Raw genomic sequence first — 27,971 nt, 5'->3', positions numbered from 1 at the left:
TACGGAAGGGGCTGTGGCCATATTACACTTAGGGTGTATCAATAAATTGGGGTCAGCCTTTAGTGTTTGAAATATTAAAACATCAACTGTTCCATATTTGTCACGTCATGGCCGGTGTGTGTATATAACCCAATCCAGCAACAACACAGTGCTACCAAGTGATGCCATCACCTCTCATTCACCTGGGGCTTACTGCTGCTAAAGCTAACTTGCTTATTTTTCATTCACCTTAAATGGCTCTCTGCTTGTTCCCCTGGGTCGGCGTGGGTGCTCAATTGTGATGCACTTGAAGCGTTCTACAAGCAAAGGCACTCAAGCCGAGGTGAAATCTGACCATGCAGGAGCTCAAGTATTTTGACAGAAAAGTATTTTTATTCTTCAAACCAGATATTTATATCTCCAACAATGATTAGGCACTGTTGTTTAACCATGAGGTTGAGCTCAGTGTCAGACAGACTTTCTTTGAAGCTAAGGTTGTAAAAGGGAAGTTTTTCATGAGCAGGAAGGAAAAGCTGGTTAGATGATTGAGTATAAGGTGGATATTGAGTCGTTTGCAGTCTGGCATGCCCAAAGGAGGATAAATAATTTGTATTAGCTATTTATTTAAAATACAAACAGTAGTAAAAATACAATAATGTTATTATATAAAAAATAGCAACAATTAATCTTGGAATAATGAACTGTTCAGCAATACATTATCAAATAATAAATCAGTGTAACAAGATGAAAAATGGATTAGATATGTGTTACTCAGATCGGATTCGAATTTAAGAAATATAACAAATATTATATGTTTTTATTTAAATGTATTTGTCTTAAAAATAAACCTTAACACATAACATGTCACAGAGTTAAAAAGAAAAAATGTAAGTGATATACACATTATAATATTATTTAATATAATTATTCAAATTCCCAAAAATATTCTTAAAAGATAGTCCACATTTTAAACTAAGATCCTTATCAGATCTAATTGATCAATTGTTATGTTATCTTGGAAGCAAGACAACACAGCACAACACAGGTTTAAATCCTGATCTCTTGCTTGGAAACAAACCTATGTCTGGTATTAAGCACATTATAAAAGAACAATTATATTTATACTTATATCTTTTCAGTTCATTTAACACATTTGTACAATATTGTTCAATCCTGTGAACATAACAAATATAATTCCACCAAGTCAAGTGCAATAACGTATCCAAACATTTACAATTAGTTGAGATAGGGTGAAATTCAATAATGACAAACAAGTTAAATAACTTAGGTGAGGATTCAGAATTCCCAAAAGATCCAATAATTACACAAATGATGTTGTACATGAAATTAAATATTCTTTGTAATGTTGCCCTGTCTTCTCCTAAAGTTCATTAACAAACTTACATAAAAAATACAATGTTTAAAGTCATAATTTGATTGTTTACATGACCAACAGAAATTCTGTGCATTAGATGAAAACCTCATAATGTGCTTCGGTGTAAAATATGCCTGACTCAGGATAGAAATGGCAGTTTGAGTAACATTAGGATCTTTAGACATTTTAAATGCTTATAACCATATTTTTGCCAAATTTCAGGGTAATAGCAATACACAAGATCTGCCTCGCAACCTATAATGCTAGGAACATTCATTATGGACACACTTTCCAAAATTTAAATATAACATAAAAAGTGCTGCTTTTGTTGATTCCCCTTCCAAAAGTTGATATGTATCATTGGAAGATATAGTTTGTGCAAAATGAGGTACTGCTATGCTGATAACGTTAGCAACTTCTTTGTATATCTCATAATCAAACTGATATATAAATTAGAATATGAAAGGGTATTAACACATAACAATAAATCATATGTTGTTAGTGCAAGATCCTATTATTATACCATCTGTAAAAAGCATGCAAGCTAATTTTAAATTGTAAGTCTTTGTTAAACCATAAGAAAATATCATCACGCTCAATCAGCTTAGGACAGGGCATACAATCTTTTCAGGCAATTTTTAAACACTGAAGAGTAGGACATACTTTAAAGGACAAGAAGTCATATTTAAGAATTCCAAAATTTGAAAGCGGGCTATTAAATCCAATTCTATTTTACACCATGAGGGATGCATATCATATATATTCTTAGATAGTAAACAGAGAGCTAGGTGGCATAGCATGAAGGAATTATGATATGATTAAAAAAATCCAACACATTCTTTAGCCAGTTTTAAGTTTACTTAAGACTATTTATGGTGTTTTTTATTGCATAAAAATGTAAGGAGCTGAGTCCATCTTCTTAAAGAAAGTTTTAGTAAAGAAAGGGGAATCATCGATAAAGGGCATAAAATGACGGGTGCCGTTATCATTTTAATTGTATTCAACCTTCCCCACCAAGTTAAAAAAAGAGGTGACCATTTCGTAAACATTGTTTCAACTTTTCTGAACAGCATTTCAATATTCCTTTTTATAGGGGACAAAACATCTCTAGAGATTATAACACCAAGATATTTTAAACATTTGGAACACCAATACCTCCCAAATGTATTGGGGTAGGTATACACCATTCATCTAGGGGAAGAATCTCAGATTTATCTAAATTGAGCTTATACCCCAATACTATTGAAAAACTACTAAATGTTTCAAGTTTATTAGATATTGAAATGCATAGATTAGACACATAAAGTAAAATATCATCTGCATATGCAGATAATGTAACCATTGTTGAATTAACTTGAATTCTTATAATAGTCTCATTCATTCTAACATTCTCAAGGAAAGGTTCCATAGCTAAAACAAAAAGAAAAGGGGTAAAAGGGACTTCTTTGACATGTATTTCTCAAAATAGGTGTGGATGCGAACAAGGTACCATAAATACAAATCTTAGTGGCGGAAGCAGAATATAACAATGTTATGATGTTTATAAAGTGCATAGGGAGTCCATGCCATTGAAAAGTTTGAAACATATATTTCCAATGAACACGATCAAACACTTTTTTGGTGCCAAGCATAATGAGTAAGCCATGATCAGAAGATGACTTTTGAGAAGCAAGAACATAAAAAAAACACGAGCATTGGGAGAGTCATACCTGCCTTTAATAAATCCTGTTTGATCCATGTTGACCAAGTATGGCATGATATTCTCCATCTATTCACCAACATTTTAGCAAAGATCTTTGTTTCAGTGTTGATTAATGAGATGAGTCAATAGTTTTGAATTAATGAAGAGTCTTTATCCGTTTGGGAAATACTACACATGTTTCTTCAGGGAGATATCCTGTGCTTAAACCCTGATCTATAAAATGTGAGAATAGTTGAAGTAATAATGGGCCTAGGATATTTGAGAAAGAGTCATAAAATGATATGGGTAATCTATTATAACTTTGAGAATCAGGAACATTAAATAAAAGATGAGTATTGGTAGAGTCATACATGCCTTTAATAAATCCTGTTTGATCCATGTTGACCAGGTATGGCATGAATTTGTTAAATTGTTTCTTACGATTTTGGATTTTAGACAAGTAATCTTTAAAAGAATAAATATTAATGAGCTGAACTTCTTTATATAGCTTAGAATAAACATGTAAACATGTAGGAAAGCTTTTGCTATGTTAATATCATTGGCAATGCAAGTGCCATCATCTTTCTAGATAAGAATGACATTGTCTTTATAACTTTTATGCTTTAAATAGGAAGATAATAATTTGCTTACTCTATTTGATGCCCCACTATATTTACACTTTTTTTGAAGAATAGTATTACATACCTTCTCTCTAGAGAATGTATTGCATTCTATCATTTCCTCAAAGGTTCTCTCAGGACCAGTTCATCAGAATAATTAAAGTAGGACATTTCCAAATGTTTGATTGACTTAAGTAAATCCGAAGTATGCTTTTTTCAAAATATGTCTTTTTATCTGCAACAAAATGAAGAATATAACTCCTTAATGTGGCTTTATAAGTGTCCCAGTTGTTATGAATGGAAGTATCTGTAGTTAAGTTGGTTTTGAAGAATTCAGTGGTAAACAGACAAACATCTTCTATGAATTCATCTCTTTAGCATTGATGGATTAAGGTGCCATCTATTGGATTTAAAGGGATCTGAAACCCAATCAAAAATAGTTATTACTGGTGCAGGATCAGAAATAGTTATGGCACCAATGAGAGATAATTATATAGCAGAAGTCAGCCGTGGGTCAACAAATATGTAATCTGACCTAGAACACGTTGAATGTGGATGTTAATAAAAAGTAAAGTCTTAAGATTAGGGTTACCAAGAAGCACATAAATTCATGTTTTGTATGATTGTCAATCAACTATTGTCTGTTTTAGTACCAGTAAATCTTGCTGAGGGTCTGCGATCCATGGTAAAGTCTCTAATTTGATTAAAGTATTCACAGCATATGATTCTTTCATGGTTATGGGAAGGGATTTTGATGCTTAAAGAATCCCAAAAATGGGCATCCGGATTAATAGGACCATATAAATTAACTATACTAACTGGGATATCATTAATTAACAAATCAATAATCATCAAACAACCATCAGAATACATTTCTTCTGCTAACTTTTGATGCTTTGGTTTCTTAGCAATCAGAATAGCAATCCTACTTTTTTATGAAAAGCTATAGGCTAGTAAACTTGTCCAATCCATTGTTTATTCAACTTCTTGTTTTCCTCAGCATAGACCAAATGTGTTTCCTGTAAACAAGCAATGTCAAGTTTCAATTTAACCAGGTGGGAAATTATCTTTTGTCTCTTAATGGGATGATTGATGCCTTTAACATTCCAGTTAGCAATTCTCAGATGCAGACAAGCAGAATGATAATATTATGATGGATCATAACAATTCTAATAACAGTAGTAACGACTTGCAAACACATCGCTAAACACATTTGCAAAGTGCACGAGAAGTTAATAAAGGTATTATATCTTTCCAAATACTAATTTTATGCTTAAGGGGCAAGACACAAGAGGAGAAAACACAGTACAGGAATGAAAAGAAAGGTAATTACACATATAGACAAGATAATTAATAGTATGACCAAAAAACAGATAGACAATCAACACTCATAACATGATCCAAAACTGGGTGGAAAAAATACATGAATCCAAGTGACTGTCACGTCATCCAATGACTCTCATTGTTGGAGAACAATTAATGAAAAGTGGTTCAATGTATCAATAATACAAGAAAAAACCCTTGACCTACTGTAAAGACCTTGGGCATAATGCAATTAACCGTTAGCCATTAGCAATGAAGGTTAAGATGCAAGAGATAAGATGGCAACTATGCATACGTGGGAAGTGATTCAACCCGCCACTTGATTCAATATAGCTTCTGTAGGTTTAATCAGTGAACACGATGTGTCAATGGATTTCTCTAACTGTTCAGAGATTGGAGAAGACAATGATAAGTCTGATCTGCCTGATGTGGATTGTTTTGTGCTTGATTAAGCTCTACTTTTTTGGGAATTTTTGAGTAAGACACAATGTACCGCCAACATCATGTGATGTAGGTTTTGGAACAAGGATTTCCATTGGATTAGGGTCCATTTCATGAAGAAATGTGGCAAGATCTTCTGGTTTAAATATTTAATCGTAGGGCCATTTGAAACAGTCACAATCATTTTAGCTGCATCTTACAACCGATATATCAACCCTAACTTCTTGAGACAAGGTCCAGTATCTAGAAATGTTTTCCATTTGTTCTGGCTGCCTCTTGAAAAGTCAGGGGCAAAGACAATCTTAGTACCTGCATGAAAAATTGAGCATCATTTGTTTTGCTTGCGATAGGACCAACCTGATTTGTTGATGATCTCACACGTTTGCGTCAACCAGAAAGGACTCCATGCCAAATATACACATCCAAAGTCCGTCATAGCTGCCCCATTCTCTCACGACAACACACAGGCACTTCAACTAACCACAAAGGCATGCCAAAGTCAACAACATCCAAAGCTGTTGCAATGCCCTGGTTTAGGTGACGCCCCCAACCCATTACTGAAAAGGACTCCACACGGATTCACTTCTGCGGAGGTCATGCTGCATCAGCATCAGCATCCCTCAGCATCGAATATTGCCAGCAGTGCTCTGAGGTAAGTCATTTGATAGATAGAGTGTGTAAAAACTTAGTTAAAAAAACAACTCTCCATGAAAGGTTAGTTAAATGTGGGGGCCCAGAGGTTAAAAGCTTAGATGAGGTTGAACCACTTAAAAAATAAACGTAAAAAGGAGTATATGAGGAAGATTTGAATTAGAAGGCCATGTTGTGGGCTGTTGGCCACGTCCCACGGTGTGGTTGGGCCACGTGTTCAGACTGGCTGTTACATTCAGACCAGTTCCTCATTATCAAGGATGGTGATGAAATTGCTTGTGTGCTCAACATCATCTAGTTTGAGTTTTTCAGTAATTCTGTTGACATTTTTAATTGGTATTTATCTGAATATAATGTATAGAGCTTAAGTTCAACCCATTTGGGCATCTTGGCACAGATAGCAGGTGTTTGTTTTTACCCAACTGAATGGTACTCATTTATTCAACCTCAGAAGACGAGGGAATCTTCCTGGCATTGAACATGTGACCATGAGGTCAAAGACAGGACCCTGCAGTGGATGCATTAGTCCACTGTGTCATAGACCCGGCTATACCTCTTCTAATTTTCTCAGAGAGGCAGGAGAGGTTTCTGGGAAGCATCAGATGTAAGCTGATTGGAGGATTAATGTCCCCTAATGAGATCTAGAGTCTAGGTTTGATGTGTGTGTCAACTTTTCTTACTCTTAGGTCCCGTCCCCTTTCCTCCATACTGCTTGGGTGTGCCTTGCGAGGGACGGGAGACGGAATCTTTTTCACCAGAAAAAAACTTCTCCTCTAAATTTAGAGGTGCTTGAGATGGCGGCCCTGGGAGCATGCACTGCCCTGACTCCGCCCTCCGGCACCACACCTCAGTCCCCTTTTCTGCATCGACGGGAACGGGCCGAATTCACCAGCACTCCTGGGTTTGGCTTTAGCTTTGTAATTCAATGCGCGGATACTTCTTCTTCTTCTGTCTTCTGTCTTTTTTTTCTTTTTATCACAGGTACTCGGTCGTCAGGCGTCATGCTTCTCCCTGGCGCATTTCCGCTGTGCCCTTTGCCTGGTCCTGACCAAAGTTGACAAGCTTGTTCATGTGGCGCACTATCATCTAAGGTGCTAAAGAACAGACTTGCCAGGTGGAGGGAGCTTTTCCGAAGAACGCCTTCAGGGGACGTCAAAGTCTTTGTATACCATCGATCCAGGCCCAAGTTAGGGCCCTTGTTTTCCATCGCACCCCGCAAGGGAGACTCCTTCCCAGGGACTCAACCACGCGGGAGGGACCGTTCAGGTTCTTGTACCAACATGTGCACCGAGGCTGCTCCAGCTACTGGCCTACGGGCCGAGGGATCCTCGGATCCTTCCGGTGAAAGTGTTGAGGGACCAGAAAGTTCTCTTACCGGGTCTACACCCGAGGGGCTACGCCCTTTTACCAGCATTATGTCCAAGGGGCCAAACCCTAATACCGGCAATTCGGCCGAGGGGGCGCCTAAACAAAGCTCTACCGGCCTCTGGGCTGAGGGTGCCACACCTACCGGGTCTAGGCCCGAGGAGCGGGGTAGGCCTCATGATCCACACTCAAGAGTCCTGGAGGAGGCCGGGCCCAGCAAGCCGAGCAACAAGTCGTAGGCACGTGGCAGGCATCTCGACAAGATGGCCGCCGAGCAAGACATCAGCACCCGTCCAACGCCATTCCACGAATTCGGTGAAGAACGAGTGTCAAGGTGGGACTGGCATCAACCAGGTACGTGGCCTACGGCCTACCCTTCATTTGTGCAGGGCAGCTTTCCCGTGCGTCCATATGGGCAGAGTATGCTCTGGGCCCAGAAGCCCGCCACTACACCGTCTATGTCGTCTACCACGTCTTTAGTGTCCGAGGACAGGTTCTTCTTGAAGAACCTCAGGTTCATGAAATCGTCCCAGATGGGGGATATCGTTAGGGACGCTGTGAGGGAAGTCCTCCCTATGATGCTAGTGGCACCACAAACACCTCTGCTGATGTCCCTGGCCCCGGCACAGCCTCAGCCGCCTAGTCCGGCCGCTCAACCCATTGCCCAGGCCGTTCTACAACCACTTCCACAGCCTCCCGCTCCGGTCTCCGCACCTCAGCCTCCGGCAAGTAACACTCCCCCTCCTCCAGCGCAGGATTCTCCTGACCCCCAGGACACGGATGAGGACCCAGACACTCCTTTGTCGGCCAAGGCCTTCCACGAACGTCTGGCTGGACTAGCAGAGTACCTAGGTCTGCCACAGCCCGAGGCAGAACTGCCAGCAGAGGGGGTCCTCGCAGAAGTACTCACGAGGCGCCCCTCTGCTAAAACGGGGATTCCACTGAAGACTGACGTGGTCTCCATGGCCAAAAAGAGTTGGCTGAGGCCTCACTCCGTCCAACCAATCAATCGTCACCTGGACGCCAAGTACAGGCAGATGGAGGGGGATACACTCTTGCTCTCCTCTCATATTCAACCACACTCCTCGGTGAAAGCCGCGGCATCACTGTACTCCAAGCCCCAGTCGTCCTCATCTTCGTCATCTGCGGTGCTGCTAGGCAAGGAGGAGAAGACCTTGGAGGCATACGGGAAGAAGCTGTATTCCAACGCTTCCTTGCAACTTCGTTAGGCCAATGTAGACGCCATGCTGGCGACCGCTAACCAGAGATCATGGTGGGAAATCTCGGATTTCGTCCCAGAAATCCCCATGCAGAGCCAATCACGCTTTAAGGCAAGGCTAGACGAGGCCAAGCTTGTGGCGCAGGACATCATGGAATCCACGGTGGCTCACATTGATACCTCTGGCCGTGCCATCTGTATTGCCACGGACATAAGAAGGACAGCCTGGCTCTGGGCAACAAAGTTCAACCAGGACATCCAGGATCGCATATTGGTCCTACCGTTTGAGGGGAGCGACCTCTTTCACTCCACCACAGACGAGGAGCTGGACAAGAAGAAAAACAGCTCGCAAACTGCCAAGTCTTTATCCATCCTAACAAAGACCACGCCCAAATCTTACACCCAGTCACAGCAGCGATCTGACAAGTGGCGCTCGTCCGGTGGCTTCCGTGACTTCCAGGAACGGAGGCCTAAGCAGCCGGAATGCTTGCCAACTCCACATCGGCGCAAGCAACAAAAAAGGGGGAGGGGTTAGGGGCTTTTTCTAGTCCCTCTCCTCCGCAACATCCTCTGAGGGAAAGAAGGCATGACATGCCCCTCCGGGTCCACGTGTCTGCGGTGTGGGGCAGGCTTGCTCTCCACACGCATTTTTGGCACCAGACATTTGCGGACCCTTGGATCTTCTTGGTAGTCTCCATGGGGTACCATCTACCTATCCCTGCCTCTCCTCCCTCCTTGTTAGGCAGAATCACATGCAGTACCCTTTGGGAACACTACATGCAATTAAGGCTACAAGTGTAAGCACAATTTCACCTTTGGTACAAGACTGTACTACACAGTAAAGTGGTAGCGATGGCTGAGCATCCAGACTTATCTCAAGAGTTTAAGTGAGCAGTAGAACAAGTTACACAAAGGACCAAACCAATACAGTGATTCAAACAAACACTTACTCAAGGTTTCTTGGTAAAAGAATATACATTTATTTACTCAGTCAGTTTGAAAACATTACACTAGCAAGAGCACCTCAATATCACACACTAATAAACCACAAATACACAACCGGTAAGTAAATGAACAAGTTTAGCTCCCCTGAAGTGGGAGCAAAATGGCACTTTAGATACTTAATAAAGGGGTAAAAAGACAAGGTTATAAGAATAGACAGCCTAAATACATTCATAGATTGGACAAAGGGTTTCAGTTAACTACAACCAGCAATTCTTCTCAATAGGCCTGGGCCAAAGTCAATGGTTCAGAGTCTTTGTATAGGATAGCACAGTTCTGGTAGATAACGGTTACGTCTTTGCCGCAGAGTTTAGAAGAATTTGGCTAGGTGAAAAGTTTGACGAATGTTTAGGGAAGGACAAGCCTTCGAAGTTGAGGAAAGTTTCACACACTTTCTCGATGGCCGAAAAGATTTACGGACCGCGTTTGCACAGTACGTTGTTAATGAAGAAGAGCAGTAGCTGAGGCCCTTGTTCCTGGCAGTTTGAGCAGATCTCGCTGTTCCTGAGCTTCAGTCGTGGGGGACAAGAAGGAGGACGTCGGGAGGTTCCTGCACTGCCCAGGGATGAGGCCAAAAGCTTGGCAAGATGTCGGTTTAAGGTGTGAGTGCCTTAAAGTCCACAAGCTAGTTTCCTTCCCTCTGGCTATCCGGTTTTCAACAGCACTCTGATGAAAATTCAACCAGATGGGGACAGTGTCCAGGTGGCTTGCGAGTTGGTTGTTCCCACCAAACTCAAGGGAAGCAGTTAACCTTAAAGGGCTTCTCTGTCGATGGAGTTTCAGGCAATTCGGACCTGCAGCAGGGCTTCACCAGTTGTCCAGGAATTGCAGCAGTCCTCTTCCTTCAGCTCGTCTTCAGTTCTTTTGTTCCAGTGGTCGACTCTGCTTTCCAAGTCCCAGAGACCTGCTTTTAAACAGGTTTCTCCCATTCATTCCAGCCTGTCTGTCACTCACACAGCAGGGTGGCTGTCCTTGCCGGACAGCCAGCCGGCCAATCACGCCAGAGTGCATTCAGGTCTCATAGGAGTCTAAGCACAGGGAGGTTTTGGGCACCTCCCTCACATCCTGTCCACCCCAGACACTCGGACACCAGAGGAGGGCTCCAGCACTGAAGCCCGCCAAAGGCCAACGAACAAAGGGACCAAACCTGGTTTGGCGTGCAGAGACAAACACAAGAAGGTCTTTTCCCTAAAAGAAATGGCAAAAAAAAGATGACCAGAGTTTGTTTTTACGGCGTAAAATATGGCGTCTGGGGCGCCATATTGAAAAACATAGCTGACCTGATTTTTAGCTACCGTTCTTAGCTGTCGGGAAAAATCACGGCAGTTGATCTAAACCAATGCCACCAGCCATTTAATGTAGGAAAAGGTAACATTTGACTGTTACATGAGTGTTTTGACTCAGGGGAACTAGGCAACCCTTCCAGCACTCTATAGGAAGACAGTGTGTGCTCGGTCAGTACCTTTAAAAAGACTAGTAAAGTCCATTTAACTTTACATGCTCTGGGAGATAGTATTCAGTCCCAGAGAAGGTATTAAAACCTTGGGAAGTCTGAAAGAAATCCCTGTGCCATTGCACTGAAGGTGCTGTTTGACACACAGAAAAAGATGATGCCACTGGAGTTGATTTATAACTCCATAACCAAACAACACAAAAGTAAAACACACATCAAAATACATGGAAGAGTGGGGAAAAACAGGCTCTCACTCTTCCCAGGTAGAAAAATCAAATCCTAGAAATCCAGCAAAGTTGCTGGGGATCTCAAAAGGTAAGGGAAATTAGCACATTTTGAGAATTCTCCGTAACACTCATCCCCTCTACTCCCTGAAGTTGGGACAGCAACTCTTTTGGCGGAGATTCGGTCGTTCGTACTGAGCCAGGCCGTGGAGGAAGTCCCAGCCTCCCTTCGAGGCTTTGGCTTTTACTCCAGGATGTTTGCCATTCAGAAAAGGAACCAGGCTGGCCTGAGAGTGGTTCTGGACCTTTCCACCCTAAACCTCTCCATACCTCTCCAAAGATTTAAGATGGTTATGCCAGCTTTTATTACAGAGACACTCTGCAGGGGAGACTGGGTGTTTTCCCTGGATCTGAAAGACGCGTACCTACACGTCCCGATTTGGTAACTCCATCGTTCTTTCCTCCAGTTCAGGATCATGGGCTACCATTTCCAGTACAAGGTCCTTCCTTTTGGCCTCAACTCGGCCTCCAGGGTCTTTACCAGGCTCATGAATTCAGTAGCTGCCCTCCTCAGGGCCTCCACATCTACCCATACCTCGACGACTGGCTCGTCAGGGCTACATATCCAGAAGCAGTTCACCACTCCTCCCATGCTCTGATGAACATGCTGCACGATCTGGGCTTTTCACTTAATCTCAAGAAGTCTCAGCTGCAACCCACGCAGACTCTGACCTTCTTGGGCCTCATCTGGGACACACGCTCCGAGAAGGTGTTCCCCTCAGAGGACAAGATCACAACCATCAAGAGGGCCACGTCCCACTTCCTCGGCAGAGCGGCGACCTTGGCCTCGTGGTACCAACATCTCATGGGTCTTCTAGCAGCGGTCCTATTGGCCGTCCTCCACACAAGACTCGGGATGAGGAGGATACAGCTGCACTTTGCGGCATCATGGAAACAGGAGCGGGGGCTCTCAATCCGAGATAATTAACGTTCCTCCGTCGCTCCACAGAGACCTCACATGGTGGTCCAGGGACTGCACCCTACGCACGGGCAAGCCCTTCTGGCCTCCCAACCCACAGGTGACCATCACCACGGACTCCTCTCTCGAGGGCTGGGGAGCCACCCTGGAGGATCTCTCGGTCCATGGCACCTGGACTCGACAGGAGCAGGAATACCACATCAATTGGTTGCAACTGAACGCCATCGGCCTAGCGTTCAGAGCTTTCCTTCAACATCTCAGGGGCAGGGTTGTCCACATCCAGACAGACAACTAGACCAGCATGTACTATGTCAACAAGCAGGGAGGAACAAGATCCCCTCCACTGTGCAGACTGACGATCAGCATATGGGAATGGGCCCGGAAAAATGGCATCTACCTCACGGCAGTCCACCTTCCGTGGGTTTCCAACCTGGAGGCAGACAGACTCAGCAGGTTGGAAGCGGACAACTACGAGTGGCAGCTAAACGACCTTGTTATTCAGGAGATCTTCCACAGATAAGGTCTCCCCCAGGTAGATCTCTTCGCCAACTGGCGCAATAAGAAGTGCCCTCAGTTCGCCTCCTGGCAGGGACAAGGCCCCGGCTCCCTGGGGGATGCATTTCGGATTCAGTGGAAGGGCATGACAGCGTATGACTTCCCGCCCACTCTGCTGATTCACAGAGTGATTTGCAACATCAAGGAGTCTCATTCTGATAGCTCCATGTGGCCGGCCGCGCCATGGTTCTCGGAGCTGCTCGGCCTCTCGGAGATGCCTCTGATTCACCTCCCGACGGGCCCAGCGCCTCCTCTAGCGCAGCAGGGGGGCAGGGTCATACACCCCGCACCACAGAAACTAGCCCTCGCAGCGTGGTTCCAGAACAGGTAATGCTCAGTGCTCTCAACCTATCCCAGGCTAATCTGGAGATCATACAGAGTGCCAAGAGCAAAGCTACCAGGGCCCAGTGTAAAGGTAAATGGACCAGGTTCTGCCACTGGGCAGACTCCAAGGAAATTGACTCCCTGGCATGTACCTTGGACGACATGCTCTCCTTCTCGGCGCAACTCGCCCACTCAGGCGTGCAGGTTAACACCTGCCACACTTACCTGTCAGCCATCGGGGCCTACAGGAACTTGGAGGAGGGGGTCTTCTCTTCCTCCAGTCCGATTGTCAAGAAGCATTTGGCTGAGCTCGCAAGGCTCTATCCGCCCATCAAGAGGCCACACCCTGTGTGGGACCTGAACATAGTCTTGGGCACCCTGGCGCACAAACCTTTTGAGCCAATGGCGTCCGCAGATATCAGGCTGGTCACCATTAAGACTGCCTTACTAGTCGGCTTCACCTCGGCTCGCAGAGTCAGCGAAATCCAGGCGCTGGTCGCCTCAGAACCATATACTACCTTTCACAATGGCAAGGTGGTCCTGTGGACACACCCAGCATTTCTGTCTAAGGTGCCACCTGCTTTCCATTTGAAAGAAGAAATTATCCTCCCTATATTTTTCGCCGATCCTAAGGACAAGGCACAGAGAGTCCTACACTGCCTAGATGTCAGGCGTGCCCTGAAATTCTACCTTGACAGGACCAAGGGCATCCGCAAGTCAGATCAGACGCCCTATTTGTCACTTTTGGAGGTGCAAGACCAGGTTGTCAGGCCTCGAAGGCCTCCATATCCTGCTGGATGGTCTTGGCCATCAAAGAAGCATACGAGGGCCAGCATAAGCCCCTTCCGGCGAAGGCAACGGCCATCGCCTTTCAGCGCCATGTCCCTTGGCAGGTCATAAGCTGGGCGGACACATGGCCACTCCCTCGGCTTTCTGCAAGCATTACTGTTTGGATGCAGGATCCAGGTTGGATGCAGCTTTCGGACAGGCAGTTCTCAGGAATCTGTTTGCTTAAGGAGTGTCTCCTCTCCACTCTGGGGCTACATTCAGTGTAATCGCCTATGCAGTATGGAGGAAAGGTTACGGCACGTAAGAATAATTATAAGTTACTCACTGTAGTGACTAACGTACTCTTAGCCCATAGTCCCCTTTCCTCCATACATCCTACCATCCTCCCCCCTAATAATACTGGTGTCGTTAGGCAATGGTAAATCTATTGTCTACGTGTCTATGGGGACTGAGGTTTGGCGCCAAAGGGCGGAGTCAGGGCAGCGCAAGCTCCCACGGCCGCACCCCAGCGCGCCTCTAAATTTAAAGGGGAAGAAGGTTTTTTCTGGTGAAAAAGGTTCCGTCTCCCGTCCTTCTCAAGGGACGCCCATGCAGTATGGAGGAAAGGGGCCTATGGACTAAGAGTTCATTAGTCACTACAGTGAGTAACTTATAATATTTTTCCTAAGGGGTGGTCACATGAGAATGGGCAAACTCCAATGATGGTTTAGAGATCATTCTTCACCCCTTTTTGTGAATTGGGGTATCCTTCCTTTATTTTCTATGGTTCTAGGATAAATTGCCAGATTTTAATTGGGTTACCATTGATGGCTAGTCTCCCTCCATCCTGCATGGGTACAATAGTTGTGTGGAAAAACCTATTTGCACTATATGGCCATCATTTTGGAATGTATGTGCAGGAGATATCTTGGTTAGCTTTTCTGTGCTAAATACATGGTAACTATGCATGAATGGGTAGTGGGTGACTGGGTAAGAATGTATTTTTTATTTTTATTTTATTATTTTGAATGGGAATAAGACAGGAGACTGTGTAAGTGTAGGTTTCTTGCATGTACATGATTGCTTTGCATTTTGGTCATTTGATGATCCCGAGAATGGGGGGAGGGGTCATTAAGGAGAGGAGTAGTAGGCGATTTGGGTGCTTCAAGAGTCTCACTTATGTGTTGACCCTAAAGGCACTAATTTCAAGCAGGGGGTAGTGGGAAAGCATGAGCATCCGAGGAGTGTTTCTAAGCCCTGTTGGCATGAGGCTTTCTGTCCGGAGAAAGAGTGGAAGGGAATGGTCACATAGCCTTTCACCTGCAACTTTGTAGACTGCACGAGTTTGGTAATCATGAATCTAACAATTTGTCCGATGCAGTAGCTTCACCTGTTGTCACCGCTAGAGGGAGATGTTGCCTTAGGATTTATAGTGGTCCTACTGTGTTTAAGAAAACCTGCTCTTTGGTCTGTGTATACAGGCTATTACACTAGTAGTCTATAAACGCTTGAAGCGGCAGACTCGCTAGCCTAATATTAATGTCAAATGTACTGCTGCATTAAGAAGCAAGGAATTTGGGGGTTTGGCTGACCTTACATCCAACAGGCAATGTATATGTTATGTTCTATTGTCAGCAGTCAGATACCGGAGAGTATTCAAAATGTTTCTTTTATGAGTCTGGTCCACACCACATGTTTGCAGTGATTTATTTTTAAATGTGTTTATTGGCATTTTTCAGTAATATCAGTCACATGACATTCGTATGTGCCTTACACATATAAAATTGCAATGCATCTTAACTTAACTTTAAACATTATTATAAACAACAACAACTGTCTCCTTGCTTTGTTCTTACAGTTCCGTGTCTCTTGTCCCGGGGGGAGATGAGGGGAGGTAGTCAGGTGGTTCAAAGGGGCGGGGGGGGGGTGTCCTCAGAGGGCCAGCTTTATCTTCAGTGGCTTTCACCTGGATTGCCCTTGTTTATCCTGCGGGTATGCTTAGTCCGAGGCATTTGGTTTATGGGGGCTCATCATCAGAGGGGTCGAACATATGTCTGGTGAGTTCTCTCCATGCCTCGAGTGCCCTGCTAGATTCATCAGTGGACCTGGCGACGCATTCCTCCCAAGCTTTGGTCTCAGCTAACACCCACCATTCCGTTTCGCTGTGCCATATTTTGTATTGTGGTCCCGGAGGTTTTTTCCAGGACATGGCAATGGTTCTTTTGGCCAATATGCACGCTAAGTCCATTGAGCTTGGCCAATCTGGGGTAAGTTCCTAGTAGGCACTCCTCTGGTGTCCATTTGTATTTGGTCATGCCTGCTTTCTTGCACGTCTGTTTTACTTTGCCGCACAGCGACCTTGTTTTGGGGCATTCCCACAGCATGTGTATCAGATTGGCCTTTTCCCCCATACACCAGGTGCAGTTCGGTTGAGCTTGCTTTTTAAATTTGGCTTTTCGGTTTGGGGACAGGTAAGTTCGGTGCAGTACGTTCATCTGTATCTGTATGAATCTGTGGTTTCTTGAGACTTCTTTGGGAAATGTGAGCGCTCTGCTCCATTCCCCCTCTGTCATTTCTCTGCCTATGTCCATTTCTCATTTGTTTTTCATTTAATTGCTCCGGGGGTTGGGTATGTCACTCAAATGGCCATATATTTGGGATATTGGTCTGCTGCCCTCGCCCAGGTTATATAGCATCGCTAAGAATGGATCCGTGTCCGGTTCTTCAGGCCATGTATCCCACTTGTGCCGTGCTGTGGTGCGGACTCTTTGATACCATAGGAATAGGCCTGTCTGGATGCCTTCATGTTTGCAGTGATATATAGTTTAGGTATAAGAGCAATATTCAAAGGCAAACCTGAAACAGTAGAACACACTAAAACAAGAGTGTAGAAGAAAAGTGGTATTACATCCATGTGCATAGAGGTGGGGGTGCATGCAGGGGAAGAGTGGCAGAGAGATGCAATCAACAAAAAGAGAGGGGTCAGTTGGTAAATTTGGAGAGGGGCACTGCATCCCAAGGAGCAGTAAATAGAAAGTGTGATCCGTCAAACTTTGGGCACTGCAGGCCTGGAAAAAATGAGAAAGAGACAAGTACAGAAGGGTATAAACATTGCAGCCCCAGGCAAAGACAGTTAAATCATACGAAGTAGGAAAGGGACACTCCAGCCTGGCACACTCCTCTAGCCAAAATCTGAAAACATCTGGAGGCATGACCAGAGCCATTTTAAACACTTTTGGGGCCCTGGGCACAGGCATGTTTGGGGCTCCCCCTCCACCAACCCAAAGGAAATAAGGGATCAAGAATACTGGTTGCGTCCCCCACCGCCCACCTGTTGTGCTCCCAACCATTAGGTTGATATGCTGTCTCTCAGCACAATAAGCACGTTTACTCTCTTTAAGTCCCCTTGCCCTCTTCATTTTTGCTCTAATCAGAATGATAGATAAGTAGCATTTGAAGACCAACATTAGCAGTCTACAAAGGGGTTACTGTTCTAGTACAAACAGGATACTTTTGATCAATAACATCCAGGAAGGTAGATGTAGTATTAATGCAGGATCGTATGTAAAAGGTACATGTAACCCATAATAGACAGAGAACTCACATTAGATGCCTCACAGAATACAAAAGTGCTCATGCATGGATAGAGACCACCAATTGGAAGGAAGAAGACCGCTACACATACAGTAACATGGATAGTGGAGGCAGATTAGAAGCTACCAGGAAGGTGTCTTTATCCAGACAGACTGACATTCGTGTTGCCATTAGATATCAAAGGAACAAATGCCTGTGGTGTGTGAAATAAATATGCTCACTATTAACACAGTGAAACCATGAATAAGCCTTTTATGAAGATCATACAATGAGAAGGAAATCACTGGGAAGGGATGACAATTTTGAAAGGTTTAGGGACTGGTAATGATATGATAGGTTATTTATAACACGCTAAATACCCAGAGGTTTCAAAGCGTGGACCCGGGGATCGAAACCTGAGTTGCTCCGTGTGGTCTTGCTTCCAAGGCAAGCACATTGCCCCTGGGCTATCCTCCCGAGACTCAATATTGAGATGTTAGGCAATACAAGATTGGTTAAGGGGTGAAGCTGGGATTTGTGCCAACTCTGCAATTTCTGCATTTGAGCACCTTTTCCAGTTCTTACCATGAACTAAAACAATCTCATTTTTATAAACAAAACGGACTTGGAATGTACACAAATCACATTACCAAACATGACCATTTTTAAACAAAATATTATAGAAGGTTCTTATGCAAAATCGGAATGATTCTAGCTTCATTCTCTCCATCATCAATGGAAGTATATAAGAACCAGCATACCAATCGATGTGATTTAACAAATTTAATCTGGGTTTGTCTTTTGTATTTTAAAGCTTTAAATACTTCCAAAACAATGGCTTGTGACATTTTCATTTATAAACGTGCATAAAAACGTTTGACTTTTACCAAAAAGCAAACCGTTTTTTGTGTCAAACAAGCAGACCTTAAAATATGCTTGGCTGAGGCCTGAAACATGTGGTCCGCTTTCTTCTGTCTACCAACCCTTCCACCCAAATGGCCTACATAAGAAGAAAGATCCACCAATGGGCTAAACAATACCAGCAGCATGTAAGAAGGCACACCTCACAGTAAATGTAAGATATATTAGATGATTTGACCAGGATCACTATCGTCTGCTGGCAAATGCAGGATACAGACATGAACACGGTTGTTCCAAAGTCTTGAATTTGGATACTTATTCACCTCTTCGACTAACAGTTCATGCCATCGTTGGAGTCGATTGGCTAGGTTTTACAACACCTCATCTGAACAAACCAATTTCTAGACCTTCACCATACGGATGATATGTTAGTTTTAAAAGCAACCCCTATCTGGTGCAAGTACATTGCTGATAATAGCAGATGTTGTTCTGCAAAACCAAGTACATATGCAGGCAGGTTTATAAACTTCAGACATAGGAAAGGTTCAGCAAGCCTTGCTGGAATGTGATATTCTAATTTTGCATATGAACACAAATATCTGCAATGGGTGAGTCACACACCGAGCTAACTTCTGAACCATTGTGGAACTCAATTTATCAACATACATTTCACCATTGCCTACTGCACATGATCAACATAATTCCCACAGGAATGAAAGAATGCTACAGAGTTGTGCCATAAGGAACATACAAATTATGTATACCACAGTGAACACAGAAAGCAATACATGATGAATTGATCAAGGCATAATACACTTGCCAAAACAGAAAGGCAATAGGTTTAGAGCCTCAGCAGCATCCCATAAAATATCCTGATGTGTGCTATTTAAGACTGGTGAACAATGGAATCTTCTTCAGATCAGCTAGCCTTGTGGGGCCCCCTCCTAGGTGGGGGCCTTGGGTAAGTGCCCCTTTTGCCCTCCCATAAAAACGTCTCTGGGCATGACAACATAATTGATCCATGTCAAAACAGTTGGTGGCATGGGGGCAGGGTTAATGTGCCATTCTTGCTCTATCCTTCTTGCAGTTGTATGCCCCAGTAATCGCTGGTGGGAGAGAAAGTGCACAGTAGTATACATGGCTCAGGAGTGTAAGAACTATTTTTGCCCAACAAATGCTACAGTTAATCCACCCGAAATTAGCCAAAAGACACATGAAAAACATGACTAGTTTTGTCTCTTTTTTTGGGTGTACTTTAGAACATTTGATCTAGCTATGTACATGGGATTGCTGAATCACCCCTACTGTTTGCAAGATAATCCTTTTGTGATGAATGCTTTGTGTAGTGAATACAATGGCACATCACTTGGACTTTTCTTAAAACAGATGGCATTTTATGGATGAACTGATCCGAAATCACAAATAGTATTGCATGACTGGAGAACGGAATGGAATATGCTGCTTTGAGAATTTAGAGATGTTACTATCTGGAGCGTCTCCATCTTAAAATGAAAGTTGTAACCAATAACTCGATTTCAGTGGTTGGTCGTCGATGGTAACTCTTCAATGAATTTGGTGTAAAAAAAACTTGGAAAATTGTTTGCATGAGTTTCCCTTGATTTCTAAAGTATAGAAACGTAAAATACACCAGTCTAGAGTAGTTGTTGCCAGTTAAGATGCTGATCTTCTGACTGCTGTAAATAACCGATAAGAAGTGTCCATTATCGAAGGTGATAATCTTGTGTGTGTGGGTACATTCAAGACAAGTAGGAAAAGATGTCAAGGCTAAATCTTCACTCTTTTCTTCAGGTAATGGTGTGGATCCATGGAGGAGGTCTGGTTGTTGGAGGAGCATCAATGTTTGATGGCTCGGCATTAACAGCATATGAAAATGTGATAATAGTCGCAATTCAGTACCGACTTGGCGTTTTTGGATTTTTCAGGTAAGATACATGTGTTTAGAATCCATTATTCTGTATAAGGGGTCCTCTCTGAAAATGCGATCAAGCATTTACCATCGTTTTTCTAAAAAGGAGCATACACAGGCAAGAAGTAACACTGTTTTTTACAGCTGGGGAAGCACAAATTAAACAGCACAGTGGAACAGAACTGGTTTATGAGAGCCGGTGAACCTGCCCACTGCTGCCCGACCTTTTATACAGCAAAAACAATAGTGGCATAGTGAGAAAACAGATGCAATTCGTAATACCAGGTATCAAGTGTCCCACAAAGCTGTGTCGGGGGGGAAATTCTGCCGGGGTCGGCCGGGCCGTCCGCAGACCTCCGGGCAGGGAGGCCCCAACTCCTCCCGTGTATATCTCGGATCGAGACAGAGTATGAGGCACACACAAGGAGCAAGGCAACTTCTGCTGTTTATTATGCAAACGGCAGGGATGGGTCAAGGAGCGTACGCGTTCGTCCTGACACACACACAATCGTGGGGCTCGCAGGCCCTTTTTACTGTAATATGACGCGCTACTTGCGTCACTTCAGAAAGTTAACAAAAAACCTATCGCCACTCTTAATTGGTTGCTCGAGTGGTAGGGTTAGTATAGTACACATATAGAGAATGATATTAGTGGTCAAGGTGTAGTCAGGTGGTATATCTGGGTTGTCCCTATAATTAGATACATAAGAATTGTTACATGAAGACCCCTGAGGATTGGCTAATGTTACTGACGTCTGAGATAAGAGCCCCATGTTCTGATTGGTGCATCCGTGAGCTCCCCAGCCTGGGACCACCGTTGTTCCCAGCTCTCGGTGTACCTGTGTTTGCAACAATGTTTCAATATGGGTACGTGCAGACAATGTGAGGATTTATTCATAGGTGGAAGGCTGACCGCTCCCACTGTAGCAGATGTCCATTGAGCCTTTCAAGTGTATCGGCCTATGTCTCGTAGCGAGGGACCCAGACGCCTTTTCCTCCTGGGCTTTGGCATCTCGTCAGGTTCGGCTTGGTCACGTGAGGCGGGACCGTGTTTGAGGCAGAATCCTGCACAATTAATATTGCTTTTCCACTGTGTGTCTGGTTTAATTTGTAGATATGACTTTAACGTTGGTACGCGGAGTGCGAGGTTGCAACATCGTGCCTTTGATGATTTGTTCTTGGATGTGGGTTTGCAACATTGCGACCTTGGCTGGTTGCTCCACCAGGCTCATTCTGCGGAATCAGCAACCTGACTTTTGCTTTGTTAATGTCCACGGGAACTCTTGCCTGAGGCCTACTTGGCCTGGTGTATAAGTGATCCATTTCGGGCATGGGTGCTTTAGGTTATAGTGGCATATATTTCCATGACCAGTATCGTGTTTCTATTATACCTCTCATGGTGGTAACGGGTTTCAAGAGAAGCGTGAGCAAGCGGCGTTATAGATGAGTTCATGATGCATCTTGCGTTTCTGCATTCTGAAAGCCTATGTAAAAATAATAAAGATGCACGTCCGTGAGTATGCCTGTCGCCTACGTCAGAGCACTGAGTATGTTCTTCGTGTAGATTGGTGTGGAAATGTTAGGCGTGTATATTTGTACTGATGTGCTTCCCGTTGTCTAGGTCGTCATGGCATCTCTAACGACGTGTGGTTTTTAGTCTAGCTGATCCGAGCCGCAGGTGTCGGCATGGCCAGTGCGGGCTGCTGGGCAAACAGGTGGACACATCCGTATGTTCCTGTACCAGGGTACCTGGTCGTCTGGTAACTGGACAAACTCTTCTCGCGGCGGGTGTCTGGGCCGTGACCCTCTAGGCCAAGCGCGAGAGGTGAAGGACGGGAGCCTGGTCTTCCATTCTCCCACTTCAGTCCCCCCTCTGGTCGACTTGTCGACCACAAACATATCCTTCTCGTTATCTCCTCTTACCCTCCATATCTTAGTTATCCCTCCGAGATGTCCATAATGGTTTACATGATCTTCAAATAACCAATACATGTATTCACATGTTCCTCCAGGAGTACAGTATACCCATCTTCCTATGTAGCTCCTGGGGTTCCTTGGGTTCTCGATCTTCACTGATGGTGGGTCTAGATGGTTGGTGATGATTTGTGTGCGCAGCTTCTCCCTCTCTTGTATTATCACCCCTGTATGCTGGCCATCATCTGCTTGCATCAAGGGGTGCATTCCCACCATTTCCAGCAACTCGTCAGTCGTGCGTGCCTTCCGGGCTTTCCAAAATCTAATTATGATCAAAATAGCTCCAGCCAAAATAGTACACCCCACTATTATTTTCAGTCCATCTGACAGCCAAGATGGCATCCATGACCATAATAGTGAAAACCAGCTCTTATCCTTGTTTACACCGTTACTCTCGTCCATCATTTTAGAGTGCATCTGGGCCAATTGTGAAACTGCTTCTGTCAGTGTACCATTGTCAGCATCGTTGGCAGGTATGAACGTGCAGCAAGATTGTCCTATCTTTGCACAAACTCCTCCTTCCATTGCTGTGAGAAGGTCCAGTACATATCTGTTCTGTAGTGCTACCATCCTTACAGCTCGCAGCTCCTCTTTAATTGCGTTGAACCCATTTACTGTTGAATTGATGGTCATCATTAGTTCCCATCTGGTTATTTGGAGCCATTTTGCGTTTGCGTATGCCTGCAGTCCCGGATGTATTATTGAGGAGAAAAACATTGCTGCTCTGCTGAATAGTCTGTGTTCTGGCGGTATTGACGTTAGTTCCGTTTCCGACCTTCCCCACAGGTAATTTCCTGTCAGTGGCTCTCCTTGTCGTTTTCTCCTATTTAGGACAGTATCTTCGCTGTTGGTCTTGTTCTCTTGCTCCTTCTGGAGTGGTGCAGATCTCTTTCGTCTCTTATCCCCTTCATCCATTTTAGGAAATTTCGCCACATTGACATGCTTCTTAGGTACCACTAGTGATGGTACATTGACGTGTACCATTGTGCACACACCATTCCACAGGGGAGGCAGTGTATGATATGCCTTTTCTCCACAGGCCCAATAATGGTCCATTATTACTGCTGTTCCCGCACCCCCCTCAGGTAACTCCATCACACTTGCACAATTGGTGTTATAGCCTACGTCCACCTCTCCTTTATGCTGGTAGCATACTTTGGGCGCAGTCAATGGTAATATTGTTATTGGGTCTTCATCTTCTTCTACCCACGTGAGCATTGGTACGTACTTGATCCACGTCGTCCAACATCGATGATTGTGTGTCTCGATGGTTGAGATAGTTTCTTTTGTTACCATGTTGCTGCCAATTACTCCTATCTCCCAGCTGTTGTCCAGATACACCTTTCCTGTTATCGTCAGTAGCGGCCTTTCCCAGCATCCTTGTTTACCCGGAACTTCAGTGGCGTACCAATCACATGGTAGGTACTGCAGTGTTACCTTCTTTGTTTCTCCTTTTGCAGGGCCACTTGTTATGTACCTGAATGCTTCAGCATGTAAACTGGTCTTGTGATAACTCAGATAGGTCTTGAGGAAGTTGTTTTCATATGGGTATGAGTCTCGCGTTTTCCATGTCATGTGCACTACTGTTCCTTGAAATCTTCCTTTCGTTTGGAACAGGGCCAAATATATTATGCACTGTGCTGTTTTTTCATCTATTTCTGTGGCAACAAATGTTCGTGAAGCGCTCATGGCGTATGGTATTAATGAGCAAACGTAACAGCTATCCTCAGTTGTCTGCTTACCAATGCGGGTCATGTGCTGGTACCATATGTTGTTTGTGACGTGTGCTGAATCTTGTACATAATTATCAATACCTTTATTGTCTGAGTATGTGCTGCGTTTAACTCTATTTTGCTTGGGTGCAATGTTACTATTACCACCTGACGTAACACCTGTTGCAGCAGAGGGCGGGGGTATATTAAGTTTGGGTGCAGCAATAAAATCGATAGCATAGCTGTACTGCCAGACAGAGGCAGCCAAGAACCCGGTGATCATAAAAATCCCTATTATTTTTATTACATATGCTAATTTCACCGGCATTTTGCTCTTACCTTGCTGCAGTCCTGGCAGCTTATTCTTGCGACGTTACAGTTGCCCGCCTAAAAATTCTCAAAAGTGCTCGTTATTAAATGTTAGTTTTAAGCTCTCCCTATCAAGTAGTCATTCAGTGCCCAGGCGAAGAGCTGCTCCCACGCTACTCTAAGTGATGGGTCTCTTAAGACCGGCAAGTATGGGTGGAGGTGGGGCATGTGATATTCTATGGCCAGGAGGAAGGCTGTGTAGTAGACACGTACCCTTCTCCTTTTTAAGTATGTTGGCCTCTTTATTTCGTATACGAACTGGTGTGACAATTCTTCTGGGTAGTTATCGTCTGGCAGCACCATCTACACCTGCACACTGAATTTGTTAATTAGCTGTCTTAACAATACAATATTACGCGGTTCCTGTATGTGCGAGAGAAAAAGGAGAACATTCACGTGTTTACATGTGTATTAGTGCAAGCATGTCCTTCAGTTTTAGTTACAACTGTACTTAGCAGTCAATGGGGGGGGGTTTGTGCTCAAATGGCGGAAGTATTTTTTTTCTCTTTGAGCGAGTGATCATGGGGTGGGCAGTATGGGGATCACCCCCTTCTTCGTCAGTTATTGTCTCCGAGGGAACAATTGGGTCGTTGTCTGTGGTGGAACTTTCTTCCGCTGTAGGGGATGTGGTTGCTGTTCTTCCAATGGACCTGTCGTTGGCGCTGGGGCGGGTCTGCAGTTTGTAGATCTTTACGTCATGTAGGTGGTTCCAGGCCCGCTTATCCTTTAGTTTTACTGCTCTTGTTGATACGTCCTCTACCAGATGGGGGCCAGTGAACCTCTTCTGGTTCCACTTTCTATTGAAATTGCGAAGTAGTACGTGGTCACCTTTGGCAAGTTTGCACGAGTTCTCCTTTCCCAATTCCGTACTTTCGTCTTTTTCTTTATTGCTGGTAGACCCGCCCCGTGTGCGCTCGAGCTGTTGAGACACAAACACAACACTAGTAATCAAAGAAGACACATATTGATACATTTCATCACCTAACACATTCGCTGAACTTTCGTGGTCGGTGAATGCCCTTGATGTTGGTGTTAGGGGAAGGCGCATTTGACGTCCAGTGACCACTTCGTGAGGGGTGAGGTGGTGGTCGGACCCTGGCCTGTTTCTAAGTTCAAACAATGCTAACGGAAGGCAATACAACCAACTTTTCTTTGTTGTTTGTTGTATTTTAGCAATTGCTTCCTTCAATAAGCCATTCAGGCGTTCACATACACCATTAGCCTGTGGGTGGTATGCACATGCAAATTTGTGTTTAATGTTCAGCAGGGATGTGATATGCTGGAACATTTCATTTGCGAAATGGGGGCCGTTGTCTGATCTTAACACCTCGCACACTCCCCACCTGGGGAAGACCTCCCTTACTATGAATTTGGCTGCTCTAAACGCATCAGGGTGTGAACAGGGCCCTGCTTCAATCCACCTAGAAAATGGGCATACTACTACAATCATATACCTATTACCTTGACATATGTTGATCATATCAACATAGTCAATGTGAAGGTGCCGAAAAGGTCCTTCTGGCCGGGGTATGGTACCTCTTATCACTTTTAAAGTATGACCGGCCGTAAACTGTTGACATGTGAGGCAATTGCTGATAAAATTTGACACATGAGAGGTTAACTCGGGACAAAACCAATCTTCTCTAATTCGTGCTGCAATTATTTCCTTGCCTGTATGGGCAGGGTGATGTAATTGGCTCAGGGCGGTATTTAACAGTGCCAACGGTATTACAACTTTCCCAGTGCCACCCTGGCGCCATAGTGCGTCAGTTGGTGACATTGTGCATCCTCTTTTCACCCATACTTCTTTTTCGGCCATTGATGCAGCCGCTTGTAGTTCCATAATCTGTGTGGCTGGGAGATGGGTGTACCCTTCTCTTATTAACATCTCCCTAGCTATTCCCCTCCCTCTCCCTCTCTGTGAGTCTGTGGGGTTCCATATCTCACCAAAATATGCAGCATATTTCGCATGTGCGTCTGCTGCTGCATTTCCTTTTGAGACGTAGTCTTCTCCATTGGTGTGTGCGGTGCATTTTACTAGGGCTAGTTCTTGGGGGTCGTTTATTACTTCAATTAGTTCAGCCAACAAGAGGGCATGTTGTACTGGAGTGCCATCAGCTCTCCTAAACCCTCTTCTTCTCCATTTTGATAGCCCTGAGTGGACAGTGGATGTAACATATGCACTGTCGGAATATATAGTTACTCTTTTATTAAAACTTTCCTTTAATGCCAATATTAGTGCAACCAGTTCCGCGGCTTGAGCAGAGTAATGCTGTGGTAATTGTACACACTTCATAGCCACACACACCGGCGCCTCCATCATTTTTACTACTGCTGCCCCAGTCCTTCGTATCCCATCTCCTTGATCAATAGTTGATGACCCATCAATAAACAAAAGCTCACCTCCCTCTAGTGCGTTTTCTTCAACTTTCCTAGTACATGAGTACATTTCAGTTACTTGGGTGCAGTCGTGGGCGTAATCGCCCTCTTCAATTACTTCTGCTAGGAACCTTGCAGGGTTAACCGTGCTACATCTAACAATTGCTAGTTCAGCTTTAGACAAAATAATCTCATAACCTGATGCCCTCTGTGTTGTTAGTGTGGACTTAGGTTTGTTCAATATTGCAAATAATGCATGTTCCACAAATAGTGTAGTTGGACACCCCATAGTTATTGCTGATGCTTTTTCTACTGCAAAAGCAGCTGCAGCAAGACCTTGTTCACAAGAGAAGTGGCCTAACATTATAGGGTCTAAGTGACCGCTGTAAAATGCTACTGGTTTATAGCCCATGCTAGTTTTTTGGGCCAACACTGCTTTCATCACTGCTGAGTCGCAATGTGAAAATATAAAGAAGCGCCGCTCATAGTCTGGGGATGCCAGTACTGGAGCAGTTGATATCGCGTCCTTTAATTCGTCAAATGCCTCCCTCATTTCCATAGTCCATCCCAACTTTTTCTCCCCTTTATTTGCTTCCTTCAAACCCTCAAGCAGGGGTCCTATGTATGAGCTATAATCAAATACCCATGCTCTACAGTAGTTGCACAGCCCCAGAAATTGCTGCAGTTCTCTCACAGTCTGTGGCACGGGAGTGCTTGAGATGGCCTGTGCCCTTTGTGGTGCAATCCTTCTTCCATGTTGGGATATCAGTTGGCCAATGTAAAGTACCTGTTCCTGACAGTATTGTATCTTTTCCATGTCTACCTTGTACCCCTTTTCAGCCAATATTGTCAACATTTTTAAGGAGTCCTCTCTACATTTGCTTTCGTTTGTACTGCAAATTATTATGTCATCCACATACTGTAACACTGTGCTTTCCACCTCAATGTTACCCAAATCCATCTGTATTACTCTATTGAAAATTGAGGGTGATTCACAATACCCCTGTGGTAATCTGGTATGTTTCCACTTTGTATTTCGGTAAGTGAAGCTTGTCAAATCTTGTGAGTCTGGGTGTAATGGTATTGAGAAAAAAGCATTTTTAAGGTCAATCACTGTAAATCGTGATGCTTCTGCTGGAATGCCACACAATATTGTGGCCGGGTTTGCTGTTACTGGATACTCTGCTTCTACTATGTTGTTCAAGGGTCTGAGGTCC

General features: G+C 44.2%; 1 protein-coding gene across 1 annotated transcript in view; it reads left to right on the top strand.

Annotated features, from left to right (window-relative positions):
• LOC138455172 (fatty acyl-CoA hydrolase precursor, medium chain-like) overlaps nt 1-27,971 on the top strand; it is a 419,018-nt gene that overhangs the window by 118,254 nt on the left and 272,793 nt on the right. Inside the window, exon 4 of the mRNA XM_069607090.1 lies at nt 20,203-20,336. Coding sequence (XP_069463191.1) covers nt 20,203-20,336 — 134 coding nt within the window. The remainder of the gene's footprint in view (nt 1-20,202; nt 20,337-27,971) is intronic.

Source organism: Ambystoma mexicanum, chromosome 1p (assembly GCF_040938575.1).
Source record: "Ambystoma mexicanum isolate Mex_15411 chromosome 1p, UKY_AmexF1_1, whole genome shotgun sequence".
Lineage (NCBI taxonomy): Eukaryota > Metazoa > Chordata > Amphibia > Caudata > Ambystomatidae > Ambystoma > Ambystoma mexicanum.
This window is presented reverse-complemented; position numbering and strand designations above follow the sequence as displayed.